At 48.1% G+C, this 16,689-nt stretch overlaps 2 protein-coding genes across 3 annotated transcripts in view; one reads left to right on the top strand and one right to left on the bottom strand.

The window, feature by feature from the left end:
• The first annotated feature begins 634 nt into the window (after positions 1-634).
• LOC139382260 (transmembrane protein 160-like) lies at positions 635-4,401 on the top strand. Its single transcript, XM_071126124.1, has 4 exons — positions 635-911; positions 1,025-1,049; positions 2,886-2,978; positions 3,146-4,401. The coding sequence occupies exons 1-4, from the start codon at positions 693-695 to the stop codon at positions 3,436-3,438; spliced, it is 630 nt and encodes a 209-aa protein (XP_070982225.1). The 5' UTR covers positions 635-692; the 3' UTR covers positions 3,439-4,401.
• Positions 4,402-7,416: 3,015 nt separating this feature from the next.
• The window catches only part of LOC139382571 (neuronal PAS domain-containing protein 1-like), a 38,243-nt gene continuing 28,970 nt past the window's right edge, over positions 7,417-16,689 (bottom strand). Inside the window, exons 5-11 of one of the 2 annotated variants that reach the window (XM_071126687.1) lie at positions 15,761-15,935; positions 13,949-14,061; positions 13,454-13,650; positions 12,978-13,084; positions 12,374-12,521; positions 10,277-10,389; positions 7,417-10,006 (exon numbers count right to left, since the gene is read on the bottom strand). In XM_071126687.1, coding sequence (XP_070982788.1) covers positions 9,006-10,006; positions 10,277-10,389; positions 12,374-12,521; positions 12,978-13,084; positions 13,454-13,650; positions 13,949-14,061; positions 15,761-15,935 — 1,854 coding nt within the window. In that variant the 3' untranslated portion in view covers positions 7,417-9,005. Of the gene's footprint in view, positions 10,007-10,276; positions 10,390-12,373; positions 12,522-12,977; positions 13,085-13,453; positions 13,651-13,942; positions 14,062-15,760; positions 15,936-16,689 lie in introns of both variants that reach the window. The other variant, XM_071126686.1, reaches the window with a different exon arrangement.

The raw sequence follows: 16,689 nt of genomic DNA, 5'->3' as shown, positions 1-16,689 counted from the left end.
GCACTGGAGGCATAACTTTACAAAAACACATGGAATGTTGTCAAACAAATAACACAGAAGTGTTGTGTTGCATTTGGTTCTCACTACAATGAATCACACCTCAAACATTTCTTCTCAATCAGACTGCATGGTTGGCCACATGAGCATAACAGACAGGCACAGCAATAAAGCCCGGCACAGCAATTAAAGCCAGGCACACATTCTACACAGGACCATGTAGAAAAATTTGAAAGCGTCACCAGGTGCAAAGGTGGCTTCATACCGTTTACATGTTCCCTTGTAATCCTTACAGGGTCGTTGGTTCCTTCCCTGTCACACAAACAATTTGAAACACTAAAACTGTTTAATTGGCCTTATGTGATAATGGACTCCATGTTGAGGTCTATCGGCGCCATCTGGTGGCTGAATAAGCTAAACACAAGGTGCAGGAAAAGTATAAAGAGATTAACCAGATGTACCGAGAGAGGAAACCAGTGGTAAAAGAGAAACAGACTACGTTAAACGTTTACACAAATAAAATACACATGTAATAAGGGAAGAATATGGCACGGTTTATTTTACATACCAAACGCAGGACGGCGCTACAAATAATACATTTCCCAACATTGTGCACGGGAGCACCACCTCCTTCCGTGTGACGTTTGCAGTGTGAAAGTTCACAGGGCATGCTAAGGTCGTGTTTTTAGCGAGCTATGGCTGCCTTGAGTTGGTTTACTTGCAGGCAGCTGCCGCGGATTGCATTTCAGTTCGCCCGGGTTGTGAAACACGTCCGGCCGCAATACCTCGGAGGACTGCCGGCGAGGAGAGTCCACGGGTCTTCGCGGAAATGGGTGGTTGAGAAGGAGCAATGGGGCAAGGCTCGGGTTCCCGAGTATCATCAGCTGACAGAACTCGATAAGGCGGATGCCTTGGTAAATTACAATGAATAGACAGACTCCTTCCTGCATTACAGAAATGATGTGTGTGTGCTGACATCAAGCACCTTTCTAAATCACTGGGATTTTTCTTATTGTTTGCTCTGCAGATGCTGAGAAAGTCCCACGAAACCGGTAACTGCACATTTACAGAGCATTCGGAATGTATTCAGACCCCTTGACTTTTTCCCCATTTTGTTACGTTACAGCCTTATTCTAAAATGGATTAAATTACCCCCCCCCCCCCCCCCCCCCCCCCCCCCTCAAATCTACACATACCCCATAATGACAAAGCAAAAACAGGTTTAGATTTTTTTGCAAATTTTATAAAATTAAAATAAACTGATTACATTTATATAAGTATTTTGACCATTTACGCACTACTTTGTTGAAGTACCTTTGGCAGCGATTACAGCCTTGAGTATGACACTAAAAGCTTCTCTCATTCTTCAAGCTCTGACAGGTTGGATGAGGAATGTCTCTTCACAGCTATTTTCAGGTCTCTCCAGAGATGTTCAATCGAGTTCAAGTCTGGGCTCTGGCTGGGCCACTCAAGGACGTTCAGAGACTTGTCACGAAACCACTTCTACGTTGTATTGGCTGTGTGCTTACGGTTGTTGTCCTGTTGAAAGGTGAACCTTCGCCCCAGTCTAAGGTCCTGAGCGCTCTGGAGCAGGTTTTCATCAAGGATCTCTCTGTACTTTGCTCCGTTCATCTTTCCCTCAAGCCTGACTAGTCTCCCAGTCTCTGCCACTGAAAAACATCTTCACAGCATGATGCTGCTACCACCATGCTTCACCGTAGGGATGGTGCCAGGTTTCCTCCAGGCGTGACATTTGGCATTCAGGCCAAAGAGTTCAACATTGGTTTCATCAGACCAGAGAATCTTGTTTTTCATGATCTGAGAGTCCTTTAGGTGCCTTTTAGCAAACTCCAAGCAGGTTGTCATGTACCTTTTACAGAGGAGTGGCTTCCGTCTGGCAACTCTACCATAAAGGCCTGATTGGTAGAGAGCTGCAGAGATGGTTGTCCTTCTGGAAGGTTCTCCCATCTCCACAGAATGACCATCCGGGTTTTTGGTCACCTCCCTGGCCAAGGCCGTTCTCTCCCGATTTGTCAGTTTGACCGGGCGACCAGCTCTAGGAAGAGTCTTGGTGGTTCCAAACTTCTTCCATTTAAGAATGATGGAGGCCACTGTGTTCTTGGGGACCTTCAATGCTGCAGAAATGTTTTGGTACCCTTCCCCAGATCTGTGTCTCGACACAATCCTGTCTCGGCGCTCTACGGACAATTCCTTCGACCTCATGGCTTGGTTTTTGCTCTGACGTGCACTGTCAACTGTGGGACCTTATATAGACAGGTGTGTGCCTTTCCAAATAATGTCCAATCTATTTAATTTACCACAGGTGGACTCCAATCAAGTTGTAGAAACATCTCAAGGATGATCAATAGAAACAGGATGCACCTGAGCCCATTTTCACGTCTCATAGCAAAAGTTCTGAATACTTATGTAAATAAGGTATTTCTGTTGTTTTATTTGTAATAAATGTGCAAACATTTCTTAAAACCTGTTTTCACTTTGTCATTATGGGGTGTAGTGTGTATATTGATGGGGGAAAAAAAACATATTTTTGTACATTTTAGAATAAGGCCGTAACGTAACAATGTGGAAAAAGTCAAGGGGTCTGAATACTTTCTGAAGGCACTGTAGATTAGGAAGAGGTTTAAAGACAGGCTTTTTATTTAATTACTATGCTATGCATTTTTGTTAGAATTCCTGTTGGCACAGTTAGATTAGTTGTTGTAGTGTAAGAAGTTCTGCATGCGTCTCTAGGCTATGTTTACACATCTGAATCCATGAACCTCCGCAACATGGGAGAAGCTCCTGACTGCAAACACTGATAGGGTTAGAGGAAGGGATGAGGGGGTTGTTTTCAGACTGGGCTGTATCTCCGTGTTGTTCTGTTCTAGGTTTCCTGTCTTGGTTCCGTAACGGACTCCTGGCCACCGGTATCGGGGTCATCGCTTTTGTCCAGAGTGACGTAGGACGAGAAGCAGGCTATGGTAAGGAGGCTAGGAAGGGCCAGGGGCAAGGCTCTATTCTGTCGCAGCGAAGCATAATTATCAGAAAAGTCCTTAACGTTGCTGAAACACACCCACGCACACACCCATTATAAATATACTGCTATCGGTAATCAATCCTTCTGCCTCTCTCTCTCTCTCTCCCCCAGCTTTCTTCATCCTGGGTGGTGTGTGTGTATCGTTCGGCGGGGCGTCCTACGTGGGCAGCCTGTTTTCCCTGAGGAGGATCATGCTTCTCTCCCTGCCTGCCGTGCTGCTGAATGTTGCTGTGGTGAGCAGCATCGCCCTCTTCTGGCTGTGTGCGGTATTGCTCTACATCGGACGCCTGGAGGTGGAGATTATTCATGAGGATGACGGAGGGGAGTGCCCAGACTGTCGCGACCGCTGCAACCACTCCCATGGCGACAGGCACCACGGCAACGGCAAAGGCCAAGACAAGTAGAGCGCTTGAGTGGCAAAGGTGACAAAGTGTGTGTTTTGTTTCTTTGTGTGTGAGTGAGACAGAGAGAGTGTATGACACTCAAAGACAGGTGAGTACAAAGGGGATCAGTGAAAGGCATGATTTGGTTATGTCCTCTGTGAGAGTAGTTTGTGTGGGTGGGTGACTGTGATAGCTATCAGATGGGGCGGCAGGTAGCCTAGTGGTTAGAGCGTTGCACTTGTAACCGAAATGTTGCAAGTTCGAATCCCGAGCTGTCCTGAACGAGGCAGTTTTACCCACCCATGTGTTTCTAGGCCGTCATTGAAAATAAGGATTTGTTCTTAACTGACTTGCCTTGTTAAATAATATCAGATGTTAGATTTTTTTCAATTTAGTTTTATTTTACACACACACACACTGTGAGAGTGCCTCATTTGAGTTTATTTACTCCTGATCATGTTAACTTTATGAATCAAAGAGCCCTGTACAATTCCTAAGCCATACTCTGAGCCAGCTCATGCTGTGTTCACCTAAATATGGTTTTGATTGATATAAAATAAATTCAATTTTTTTTGCATCAGTTGATTCTATATCCATACAAAGGACTACTTGGATTCTTTGTAGTAATCCTTGCTGGTGACGTAGAAGGAGGAGATGTAGCCCATGTCGACGCGTTGAGTGGATGAACTAGGCCTATGAGAATCGAACGATATAGGGTATAAATAGGTCTCTGTGTGCGTGTAAGCCTGGGTTTTTCTTTTTAATGTGTTTGTTCTGTTCTTACAGATAATTTTTATTTTTTTAAAACTCTTTAGGCTTCGGCTTACATTTTTCCAAAGGGTTTTGTGATTCGTATAGCAAATAGCACTTTGCCAGTTTTGTTTTTGTCATGAGTTGTAATTGGTTTATTAAACATGTTCAATGCAATCTTGAATTCAATATTCAATTTCCATAGAGTCGTTGAACTGCAAAGTAATGATATTTCATACCTTTAGTCAATCGAGGGCTGATAGTTGGGAGCTACAACTGAATCAAAATACCAACCTTAAGAAACTATACCATTTTGTATAACCTGTATGTTTTGTGTGAGATGATAAGAGTACATTTAGGTATTGTTAGCATGTAGCCTGTAGCCGCCATCCTGACCTGGCCGCTGAGCTACAGAACATGAGCTTGCGAGACCCGGATGGTGGAACGAGGCGAGTTGGTCTCCGGGTTAGAGGTCATCTGTATGGAGTTGCAGTGTGATGTGTGTTTTGATTTCTGCATGGCCTTCAGTACAACGTATAGGTACATCATTAGACTTTATGTATGTATGAATGTGTACATAAACACAGTTACAAAATCAAACTGGTGTTATTGCTGTGTGTTTGACCCCTACGCGAAAAGACTACATACTGTATGTTTGTGGTCAATACTCACAGGATAAAACGAAATGAAAATTGCATTGTAATTTCAGAAAATGTCCATAATATATTTGGCGCTAATAGTGGAATGAAAGTGTTTCACTTATTACTTACCCACCATTGCTGTTCTGACTTTGTGGCTGTGTTATATTGTGGAAATCGCTATGTCATGGTTAAAATGCTACACTGTTTGCTCAATTTCAGTTCATGCAAATAAGCAAATAAGCGCTGAATAGTGTAGGGAGTCATTGTCTCATCTACATCGCAGTGAAATATATTTCCAACAACAAATATAGCTTTTACTGTTGGAACCAAACCGGAAGTAAAAGGCTCAACTTGCATATTCTAATTTCTGAAATTACAATGCAAAAGTATCCTATGTGTAGCACCTATTTAAAGAGATCAGAATGTTGCATACACACACGTAGGGTTATCTATCAGATTTGACACCATAGAAATGGAATAAGAATTTGGAATCAAAATGGCTGACATTCCCTTAATTCGTCTTGTGTCGTTCCTGTCACTCAACCAAGCATTAATGCCATGTATTCTTCCACCCTCCGCTCTGGGTACACGACACACAGAGCAGCACCTCCCGTGCTGTCTGGATAACACCGCGGGAGGGTGATTATAGGGATCACCGAGTAGGTTACAGGCCCAGGTGCGGGTTATCTCTCATCCATCGATTCACTGGAGAGATGAGAAGGTTCGGGTCGAGGCACGAGCTGCTGAGACTCACCTCTCTGTCCTGAGGTCGGAAGCCCATCCAGTGCTTCATACCATCCCTCTCTGTCCTTCTCTTTCTCTCCACCCAAGGCGTTTTGGCGCAGTTAGTTTCTCATGCAGGGTGTGTCTGGGTGCTGCATCGTGCCCCCCCCCCCCCCCCCCCACCACCACCTCCCTTCTCCTCGGCTGCGTCAGACTGCGCTGTTTGGCATGCAGGCGGCTCCTGGGGCCTGGCGCGTCTAAAGGGCATGGCGCCAAGCAGCACGCACCCACACTGACAAACACCCGGACCGTGGACTGACTCAACCCACCTCACGGCACCATGGCAGGTTATAGATGAGCGTATTACCCTCCCCTCACGACCTGGACAGAATAGAAGAGGGATGGGGCTGTGGCAGTGAAATAATGAGTGGAACAGGTGGCGTGGGTGAGGATGGAGAGACTGAAGGAGGAGGGTTGATAGTGTAAAATGAGTGGTTAGATTGAGGGAAGATAAGAGGTGGAGAAGAGAGGGGGTGGGGCACAATGAAAAGTGGTGTTGAGGGTGGTGTAGTTGGGGATAGGATGGATGGGGGGAGGGAGGAGAGGGGGTGTAAAGGAAGGGGGGGGGGTCTACCTTCAGTTCTCACTCAAATATTTCTTCTCGTGTTTTCCGTTTCAGTGTCAAGCCCATGTGGCCAAGGTACTATTTCCCTAGAGACTGCAGCTCCGTTCAGGGGCTGAGATAAGCCTTCAAAGTCACTGACAGACAGACAGCCAGGGCGTAGGGTTGAGGAGAGACGCCCATGTCCCCCACAAACCCACAGTCCCTATCTGAGATGTAGAGGCACACCTTCACACCCACCATGGAAAAGGCTATCAGCGGAAGAACTCACTCCTGAGAAAGCAAGAGATAAAGGAGGAACCTGAGGTCATTTCTTAACTCTCTTTACGCGGGCGCACACACACACACACACACAGCAGACGTGCGTGCGCACACACACACACAGCAGACGTGCGTGCGCACACACCCACACAGCAGACGTGTGCACACACACACAAACACAGCAGACGTGCACACACACACACGTGTACTCACATTTTCTCCCCAACAACTGCTCTTGTTTAGTATGCGCTTCCTTTGGTCTTGAGAAGGAATGATCCTCCCTCTAATGAACTGGGGCCTGCCACTAGAATGTAAAACAGGATTTAACCCATCTTCAATGTCAGAGCCCCTCCCTAGGGCTGCCTGGAACAACACAACACCCGCTCTGAAACATACACACGTACGGCCCCTCGGTAACACACACATGCTCGCATACGCACACACAGATACACCGGCTATTCGCACAACCCACTGTATGCATACACACGGCCTCAGGCAGACAGACACCCAGCCTGACACACGCACACAGGCATACACACACAAACACTGCCTCAATCACACACATGCGCACACACACACACACACACCCCCTTTGTCTAAATCTTCAGATCCATTACTTAGAGAGCTTTGGCTCATAAACCTGGATATACAGTACACTGTCTAACGGGCATGTTTTCTCTGCACCACATCAGGCCCGGGTCACTCAAACCGGGTCTACAGGGACCAATATGGATGATGGTTTTTAACATCAGGTACTTTTTCACGAACATTGTTGTGCACCCTTGTGCGGGGCAGGTATAGACATATTCAGCCATCTCCTTCATCTTCCAATGTCTCGAGACGTAACGTCGAGATGACTTGAGACACCGAGAGACATTTGAAGGCTTCTCGAGGTACATTCTGAAGGCATGTTTTTCGAGACAGGCAGTCGCCCGGCCCACTCTTACCGACAGCCAGTCAGACACTAGAGGGAAATAAGAAAACTTTCTTGTACTCCTCAAATGTAATATTTTATTGTCGTCATCAGTATCATAGTATTTATACATGGGTTCGTTTTCATTTGAAGATCAGAAGGGGGTGGTGTATTCAGAAATATTTGAACAGAAAGGGGTTAGAGTCACTGATGTGGCAGGGAAGTGTTTTGTTGTTGTTGCCGAGCCAGTGGAATTACAACCGACGCACAGGCGAACAGACATACAGACGGACAGACATCCCCTCGTATGACACACATGGTCCTATACAGCTGACATCCGACCCCTGTCCGTCAGTAATTCTTCACTTATAACCAGGACAGCGATTTAAGATTGGGGACATTTTAATCGGTAGAATATTCCGTTTGGGATGATGGTCTTTCTCTCATGGCCTCATAATGTTTGGGATGGGATTTCTGGAGTGATGTGTATAAAGATGAAGATCTTTGATATGATTTGATATATGTTCTCCACCCCGCCTCTAATGCCCTTATATGGACGTTTCGGACAACCACTTTTTGAGAACAAAAAGCTGCAGTTCTTATTTTATTGACCACAACTGTAGTAAATCCCCATGGTCATATTTGAATGACCGCCCGTTTAATGACCGCGTTTTTAAACTCCTGTGGTCTTTCGTTCATGTGGTCCGTTTGTGGTATTCATCATGACCACTCTGTAATTCAACCCTTAATGCACACGAGGAAATTCAAAAGTGCTATGTGTTCATAACAAATTTCAGGAAGTGCTCGGACAAATGTGAATAATTCAAAATAAATACCCCCCCCCCCCCCCCCAAATCCTTTATTTTGAATACATTTGTAGAGGGCTTCTGAATTCAACTGTGACATTTCCCAAAGTATGTTCTCTAGTAAGACAATAGTTCTTACACCTCTCCCACTTCACCCTATGGCAACAACATGACAATATAACAGGACTATGGCTTTCATCTCAAACCCAGCACAGCCCAGCATCTCTAACTTTCACAACACTTCATTCTATAGGATCATTTTTCAGTTTTTACAAGACTGAAAACATTACAAAGTCACCAGACAGTAGAGGTGTTGTACGTTCTCCCCTCCCATGCCTTTCTTTCCCAGACGACATCATGACAGAACAGCCTCGGAGTGGAATGGAATGTATCTGAGACTCTCTCACTCTCTCTTTAAGAGATTATTCAGTATTCACGCAAACATGTGGGGTGGGGGGGGGGGGGGGGGGGACAAATGTCATCCATTTTCTTTTTCTCTTTTTTTCATTCACACTTAAGTCAGTCTGAGAGGCTCAGGAGCAGTTGTTATAATACTGAGGAAGGAATAGTGAAGCTATGTCATGGCCCTGTCTCTATGTACAATATGGCTTTAGACATGGAACACTGCACAGTCATTTAACAGCAGCGGAGAGAGGAGGTGGGAGAGCAGAGAGGGGGACAAAGCTTGGACAGCTAGTGGGGTAAAGTCAAGTGTCAAAGTCCACTTTGAGTGCCACCCATCCTGTCACCTGCGTCGGACACCATCTGACTCCCCCACGGAAGCTGTGCAAATGGTCCTTTGTTCAGTTTCCCAACCCCATATGTCCCGACGTCCTGCCCCCCATGTCTCTCTCTCTAGCCCCTCCTCTCTTTCAGTCCTCCTCAGACCCCGCGGCCCCCCTCAGTCCGTTCACACAGAAGGGGTTGAAGGGATTGTCCGAGGCGGAGAACCCACTGAAGGAGGGCAGGCCGGCCAGCCTCTGGAGGTGGGGGAAGAAGGCTGGGGGGCCCTTGTGGTGGTCGGAGCGCAGCCCCTCAGCACCGAGGTGGGAGTGGGGCAGCTCTGGGGGCGCATAGCGGATGGTACTGGGGGCGTACAGGCTCTGTGGCCCCTGGGGGCCGAGGGCCAGGGGGTGAAACAACACCCGTCCTGCAGCACCCCCCGCTGCCAGTCTATGCAACAGCTCAAAGTCCGGCCCGCCCCCCCTGCCTCCAGACAACATTCCCCGCTCCTCACAGGGTAGAGGGGAGGAGCCGGACATCGGAGGGGACATGGAGGGGGAGGGCGGGGTGAAAATACCATTGGGTGGGGCTTCACTGCTGGAGGAGGAGTCTGGGATAGGGGTGAGGGGACTGTCACCATTCAGGCTGCCGCAGGGTGTTTGTGTGTGTGAGGGTAGGGGTTGTATGTGTGAGGAGGTGTGTGTGTGTGTCCAGCGACCCCCTGCGATCAGTGCCTCATGTTCAGTCTTGATGTTGGGGCGGCCAGAGAGAGGCGAGGACACTACACTCTTCAGGTGCTGGATTACCGCACGGCCGTTGTGCGCCCCGCCGCCCCTGTCGCCCCTCATGGGGGTCTCCTCGCCTCGTTTCGAAGGCCCCTCCTCTCGTTTGACACTCGCGCTGTCTCCCCCATGCTCCCACTCTCTCTCCTCTCCCCCGCTCTCGCTGCCCAGGTCTGAGGAGGCTGACACACTCCGCTCTCTCTGGCGGAACTCTTCCAGGCGACGCCGCGTTTCCGCGGGAGCACCCTCCGAGTCAGACCGCAGCGGACGTTTCCTCCTGTCCCCTGATTGGACACCGGGATTATAGATCTCTCTCAGTTTCGAGTCAGGGTCACCTTTACACACAGAGCTTTTCATTGGCTGTGGGCCTGGGGAGGGGAAAAGAGTTGGATGTATCATTACATTTTAGTCATTTAGCAGACACTCTTATCCAGAGTGACTTACAGGAGCAATAAGAGTTAAGTGCCTTGCTCAAGGGCACATCGGCAGATTGTTCACCTAGTGGTCTCGGGGATTCAAACCAGCGACCTTTTAATTACTGGTCTATTGCTCTTAGCCGGTAGGCTACCTGCTGCCCCATCATGTGTGTTTGTGTATGTGTGAGTGTGCGTGTCTGTTTTGACTGTGTGGTTCCCTACCCCGGGTTTGTGGTGAGTGTTCCGAAGGGGAGGAGCTGGCTTTCAGACGCTCCGCCCTCAGACTCTCTGGGAGCTGCAGCAGATCCAGGGGAGTGTCTGGGAGCTCTGTCCGACTGAGAGGGAGAGAGGGAGAGAGAAAGAGAGAGAGTGAGGGAAAGAGAGAGAGGGAGGGAGAGAGAGTGGGAAAGAGATAGAGAGAGAGAGGGAGAGAGAGAGAGAGAGAGAGAGAGGGGGAAAGAGAGAGAGGGAGGGAGAGAGAGGGGAAAGAGAGATAGGGAGAGAGAGGGAAAGAGAGCGGGAGAGAGAGATAGAGAGAGGGGGAGAGAGATATTGAGAGAGAGAGAGAGAGAGGGAACGAGAGAGAGAGAGAGAGGGAACCGGAGAGAGAGAGAGAGAGAGAGAGAGAGGGAACCGGAGAGAGAGAGAGAGAGAGAGAGAGAGAGAGAGAGTGAGGGTGAGACAGTAAATATAAGATAATAAATGCACCTTTTACAGCTCTTGAGTGCTGCAGCAAACCCCTGTTTATGTCTCCTGATTTAGCAAGATGGGTGCAGGGAGTACTTTACAGAGAGCTTTATATGGTCTTAACTTCCTTCACACCATTACCCTCATCTATCAACAATACCAGCCTCTCCAACTAATACCTCCCAACAACTTCCTTCACACCACTAACCTCATCTATCAACAACAATACCAGCCTCTCCAACTAATACCTCCCATCAACTTCCTCCACACCATTCCCCTCATCTATCAACAACCAGCAGCCTCTCCAACTAATACCTCCCATCAACTTCCTCCACACCATTACCCTCATCTATCAACAACAACCAGCCTCTCCAACTAATACCTCCCATCAACTTCCTCCACACCATTCCCCTCATCTATCAACAACCAGCAGCCTCTCCAACTAATACCTCCCATCAACTTCCTCCACACCATTACCCTCATCTATCAACAACAACCAGCCTCTCCAACTAATAGCTCCCATCAACTTCCTTCACACCACTAACCTCATCTATCAACAACAACCAGCCTCTCCAACTAATACCTCCCATCAACTTCCTCCACACCATTCCCCTCATCTATCAACAACCAGCAGCCTCTCCAACTAATACCTCCCATCAACTTCCTCCACACCATTACCCTCATCTATCAACAACAACCAGCCTCTCCAACTAATAGCTCCCATCAACTTCCTTCACACCATTACCCTCATCTATCAACAACAACCAGCCTCTCCAACTAATAGCTCCCATCAACTTCCTTCACACCATTACCCTCATCTATCAACAATACCAGCCTCTCCAACTAATACCTCCCATCAACTTCCTTCACACCATTACCCTCATCTATCAACAACAACCAGCCTCTCCAACTAATACCTCCCATCAACTTCCTCCACACCATTATCCTCATCTATCAACAACAACCAGCCTCTCCAACTAACACCTTCCATCAGCTACTCCCAACCACCCCCCAATTTCACGCACACACACACCAGCCACCCTTGCTCTCCCGTAGCCAGCCCTGCTCCACTCAGGAGCCCACCCGTAAAGAACTGAGCCCAGACAGGATCGGGGGGGGGGGGGGGGGGGGGGCTGCTGCTGGAGAAGTTAATGAGCTCTTGTAATTACAGCACTAATGAACTAAAACACCATTCAGACCCAACATTCTGACATCTATTTGTTGTAATTATAAAGCTTCAATTAGTATTGTAATTCAGCCTGTTCCTCTTGTTTTTGTCCGACTCCTCTCTTGCTCTGTGCGTGCACGTGTGTCTGTTTGTCTTGGAGTGTGTATGTGTGTTTAGGAGCTGGGGGGTTGTGGGTCCTGAGACAGAGACAAAGGAAAATATTGAATCCATGTGCGAATACTTGTATCATTTAGGTGTTGTAAATGAACAAAGCCCTACATAATGCTATAATGAAATGTATAAGTCGGCATTACAGTTTAGTATGTTAAAATGACGGTGGACTGAAGGAGTCAGACTCCTTGTCTAAGAGCATAATGCTGGATGCGTTGTCTGCTGCGGTTGACCTGAGGCTACCGTGGCGACGGGGCTGACTAGCGACGGGGCTGACTGGCGACGGGGCTGACCTGATGACGTAGTTGACCCAGATGACGTTGCGTTCGTGGGGGGCTTTGTGGTTGATGGAGACAGTGGCACAGGACTGGACCCACAGATAACCCCCTCTCCTCTGGAGCCAGCGGTAGTAACCGGTCACCACCTGACCCTTCCTCAACACTGGGAGGGAGGGAGGGAGGGAGGGAGGGAGGGAGGGAGGGAGGGAGGGAGAGAGAGAGAGAGAGAGAGAGAGAGAGAGAGAGAGAGAGAGAGAGAGAGAGAGAGAGAGAGAGAGAGAGAGAGAGAGAGAGAGAGAGAGAGAGAGAGAGAGAGAGAGAGAGAGAGAGAGAGAGAGAGAGGGAACGAGAGAGAGAGAGAGGGAGAGAGAGGGGAAAGAGAGACAGAGAGAGAGACAGAGAGAGAGAGAGACAGAGAGAGAGAGAGAGAGAGTTGGCGTAGCACTACAGGACTTTGGCAGCAGAGGGCGCTGATTGCAAAATATTAACTTAAACGCACACACACACACACACACACACACACACACACACACACACACACACACACACACACACACACACACACACACACACACACACACACACACACACACACACACAGGGCAGGGCAGTGACTCACAGTCCTCATGGCTCTGTCTGATGTTATCCAGGTCTTCCACGTGGATGAAGTGGTAGCAGGTGTGTCCCACCACCTCTGCCGGGCTCAGGTCCATGTACTCTGAGATCCTACAGGGAACAACGATGGTTTTATCCACGTGATGTAAACATAATAGACACACATACACAGGCAAACAAACACATACCATTTCTTAATGGAGTCAAATACAACCATAAAATTATTCACAGTACAACCATATATGCGCCCCATACAGACACCGGCCCCTGTGTGCAGCCGTGTTGTTGATGTGTTGTTGTGTCGTTGTGTAGCTGCGTTGGCGTGTTGTTGCGTTGTTGATGTGTTGATGTGCTGTTGTGTACCGTTGTGTCGTTGTGTAGCTGTGTTGTTATGTTGCTGTGTTGTTGTGTTGTTGTATAGCTGTGTCGGTGTGTGTTGTTGTCGTGTTGCTGTGTCGTCGTGTGTCACTGTAGCTGTACCTGTTCTCGCAGTAGGTGACCTGCAAATCCATGTTGACCCGGAAGACAAACATCTGGCTTTCCATGCGCACCTCGTTCAGCGTGGAGGGCGGGAGCGTGTGCGCAAGGGCCACCAAGCCCATTGGCCGACGCACCGAGCGGGCGGAGCCTGGCACCATGGCAGGGCGACAGCGGATTCGCCCGGTCACATGGATCACCTGACAGGAAGAGTTTACAGTAACTTGCACGGTTGCACATGTACAGTGTCTCTACTAAACGAACGGCGAGTAGTCCATTACTAGAGTTGCAAAACTCTTGTAACTTTTCAGAAATTCTCTGTTTTTACAGAAATCCTGGCTGGAAGATTCCTGGATTTACGAGGGAATAAACAGGAAACCGGAATTTTGCCACCCTGTACATTCCAAACAGTCTGAATGATTTCTAGGAATGGAGAGTTTGATTTCTCTCTCTCTCTCTCTATATATATATATATATATATATGTCTCTTACTCTGACCTTGTAGCCCGAGGACTTGACGTGGAGGCCTCTCTTGGTCAGGGTGGACTTCATACGGATGAAGAAGCCTCGGTCAGGAGGTTCATTCCCAGGAGAGAGGGGGCTTGAGGGGGCTGTGGAGAGACAGGGGGACGACAGAGTTAGCTTGGGAGAAACCACATTTGGACCAGATTTGGACAACATCAGTCCAGGCCTACAGACATGTACAGTGGGGCAAAAAAGTATTTAGTCAGCCACCAATTGTGCAAGTTCTCCCACTCAAAAAGATGAGAGAGGCCTGTAATTTTCATCATAGGTACACTTCAACTATGACAGACAAAATGAGGGGAAAAATCCAGAAAATCACATTGTAGGATTTTTAATTAATTTATTTGCAAATTATGGTGGAAAATAAGTATTTGGTCACCTACAAACAAGCAAGATTTCTGGCTCTCACAGACCTGTAACTTCTTCTTTAAGAGGCTTCTCTGTCCTCCACTCATTACCTGTATTAATGGCACCTGTTTGAACTTGTTATCAGTATAAAAGACATCTGTCCACATCCTCAAACAGTCACACTCCAAACTCCACTATGGCCAAGACCAAAGAGCTGTCAAAGGACACCAGAAACAAAATTGTAGACCTGCACCAGGCTGGGAAGACTGAATCTGCAATAGGTAAGCAGCTTGGTTTGAAGAAATCCACTGTGGGAGCAATTATTAGGAAATGGAAGACATACAAGACCACTAATAATCTCCCTCGATCTGGGGCTCCACGCAATATCTCACCCCGTGGGGTCAAAATTATCACAAGAACGGTGAGCAAAAATCCCAGAACCACACGGGGGGACCTGCAGAGAGCTGGGACCAAAGTAACAAAGCCTACCATCAGTAACACACTACGCCGCCAGGGACTCAAATCATGCAGTGCCAAACGTGTCCCCCTGCTTAAGCCAGTACATGTCCAGGCCCGTCTGAAGTTTGCTAGAGAGCATTTGGATGATCCAGAAGAAGATTGGGAGAATGTCATATGGTCAGATCAAACCAAAATTAACATTTTTGGTAAAAACTCAACTCGTCGTGTTTGGAGGACAAAGAATGCTGAGTTGCATCCAAAGAACACCATACCTACTGTGAAGCATGGGGGTGGAAACATCATGCTTTGGGGCTGTTTTTCTGCAAAGGGACCAGGACGACTGATCCGTGTAAAGGAAAGAATGAATGGGGCCATGTATCGTGAGATTTTGAGTGAAAACCTCCTTCCATCAGCAAGGGCATTGAAGATGAAACGTGGCTGGGTCTTTCAGCATGACAATGATCCCAAACACACCACACGGGCAACGAAGGAGTGGCTTCGTAAGAAGCATTTCAAGGTCCTGGAGTGGCCTAGCCAGTCTCCAGATCTCAACCCCATAGAAAATCTTTGGAGGGAGTTGAAAGTCCGTGTTGCCCAGCAACAGCCCCAAAACATCACTGCTCTAGAGGAGATCTGCATGGAGGAATGGGCCAAAATACCAGAAACAGTGTGTGAAAACCTTGTGAAGACTTACAGAAAACGTTTGACCTCTGTCATTGCCAACAAAGGGTATATAACAAAGTATTGAGATAAACTTTTGTTATTGACCAAATACTTATTTTCCACCATAATTTGCAAATAAATTCATTAAAAAATCCTACAATGTGATTTTCTGGATTTTTTTTTTCATTTTGTCTGTCATAGTTGAAATGTACCTATGTTGAATATTACAGGCCTCTCTAATCTTTTTAAATGGGAGAACTTGCACAATTGGTGGTTGACTAAATACTTTTTTGCCCCACTGTATGTGAGACGTACCAGGCTCGGGGGTCCCGGCCAGGGAGGATGTGGAGGCAGAGCTGGAAGCGCTCTCGGGGGCCACGTGGCAGCCAGCCTCGGCCCTCAGGTGGGGCCTGATGCCCAGACGCTCTGCCATCTCCACATGGTCCGCTGGGTGGATGTAGTCAAACACACTGCTGCCTGTTAACTCCACCTGAACACAATCAAATGTAGAGGTGAGACACAAACACTCATGCATGAACACATGAATGCACGCAACAACACACGGACGCACGTCGCACACACACCCCTGAGCTGGGGGACAGACACCGATGACAATAATACACATCGGGAAGGACAGAATCCTGTTGTATTTGGTGATTAAAGGTAGCTGAAAGACACCAGGGATATACCATCTGTGAAGGTCAGATTTGACTATTTGAATCGGTTCATTCATTCCCTATTAATTCATAGACACCAGCGTATCCAGCCCACTCCCAGAGAGGGATGAAGACCACTAACACCTCCCAGCTATCATCCTCCTGCATCATAGTGTCCTACTCCAATCATTTAAGGTGAGATTCCATTTCATATGATAAAGCGCCTGCCTGCTCCCTGCCTGCCTGCTCCCTGCTGGGCTGCCTGTCTTCTCCCTGCCTTCTCCCTGCCTGCTCCTTGCTGGGCTGCCTCTCTTCCCCCTGCCTTCTCCCTGCCTGCCTGCTCCCTGCTGGGCTGCCTGTCTTCTCCCTGCCTTCTCCCTGCCTGCTCCTTGCTGGGCTGCCTGTCTTCCCCCTGCCTTCTCCCTGCCTCCTGGGCTGCCTGTCTTCTCCCTGCCTGCCTGCTCCCTGCTGGGCTGCCTGTCTTCTCCCTGCCTTCTCCCTGCCTGCCTGCCTATCTGCTTCCTGCCTGTCTGCTCCCTGTTGGGCTGCCTGCCTGCTCCCTGTCTGCTCGCTGCCTGTCTTCTCCCT

Source organism: Oncorhynchus clarkii, chromosome 24 (genome assembly GCF_045791955.1).
Source record: "Oncorhynchus clarkii lewisi isolate Uvic-CL-2024 chromosome 24, UVic_Ocla_1.0, whole genome shotgun sequence".
Lineage (NCBI taxonomy): Eukaryota > Metazoa > Chordata > Actinopteri > Salmoniformes > Salmonidae > Oncorhynchus > Oncorhynchus clarkii.
Note: the sequence above shows the minus strand (reverse complement) of the source record. Positions and strands in the feature narration are given on the sequence as shown.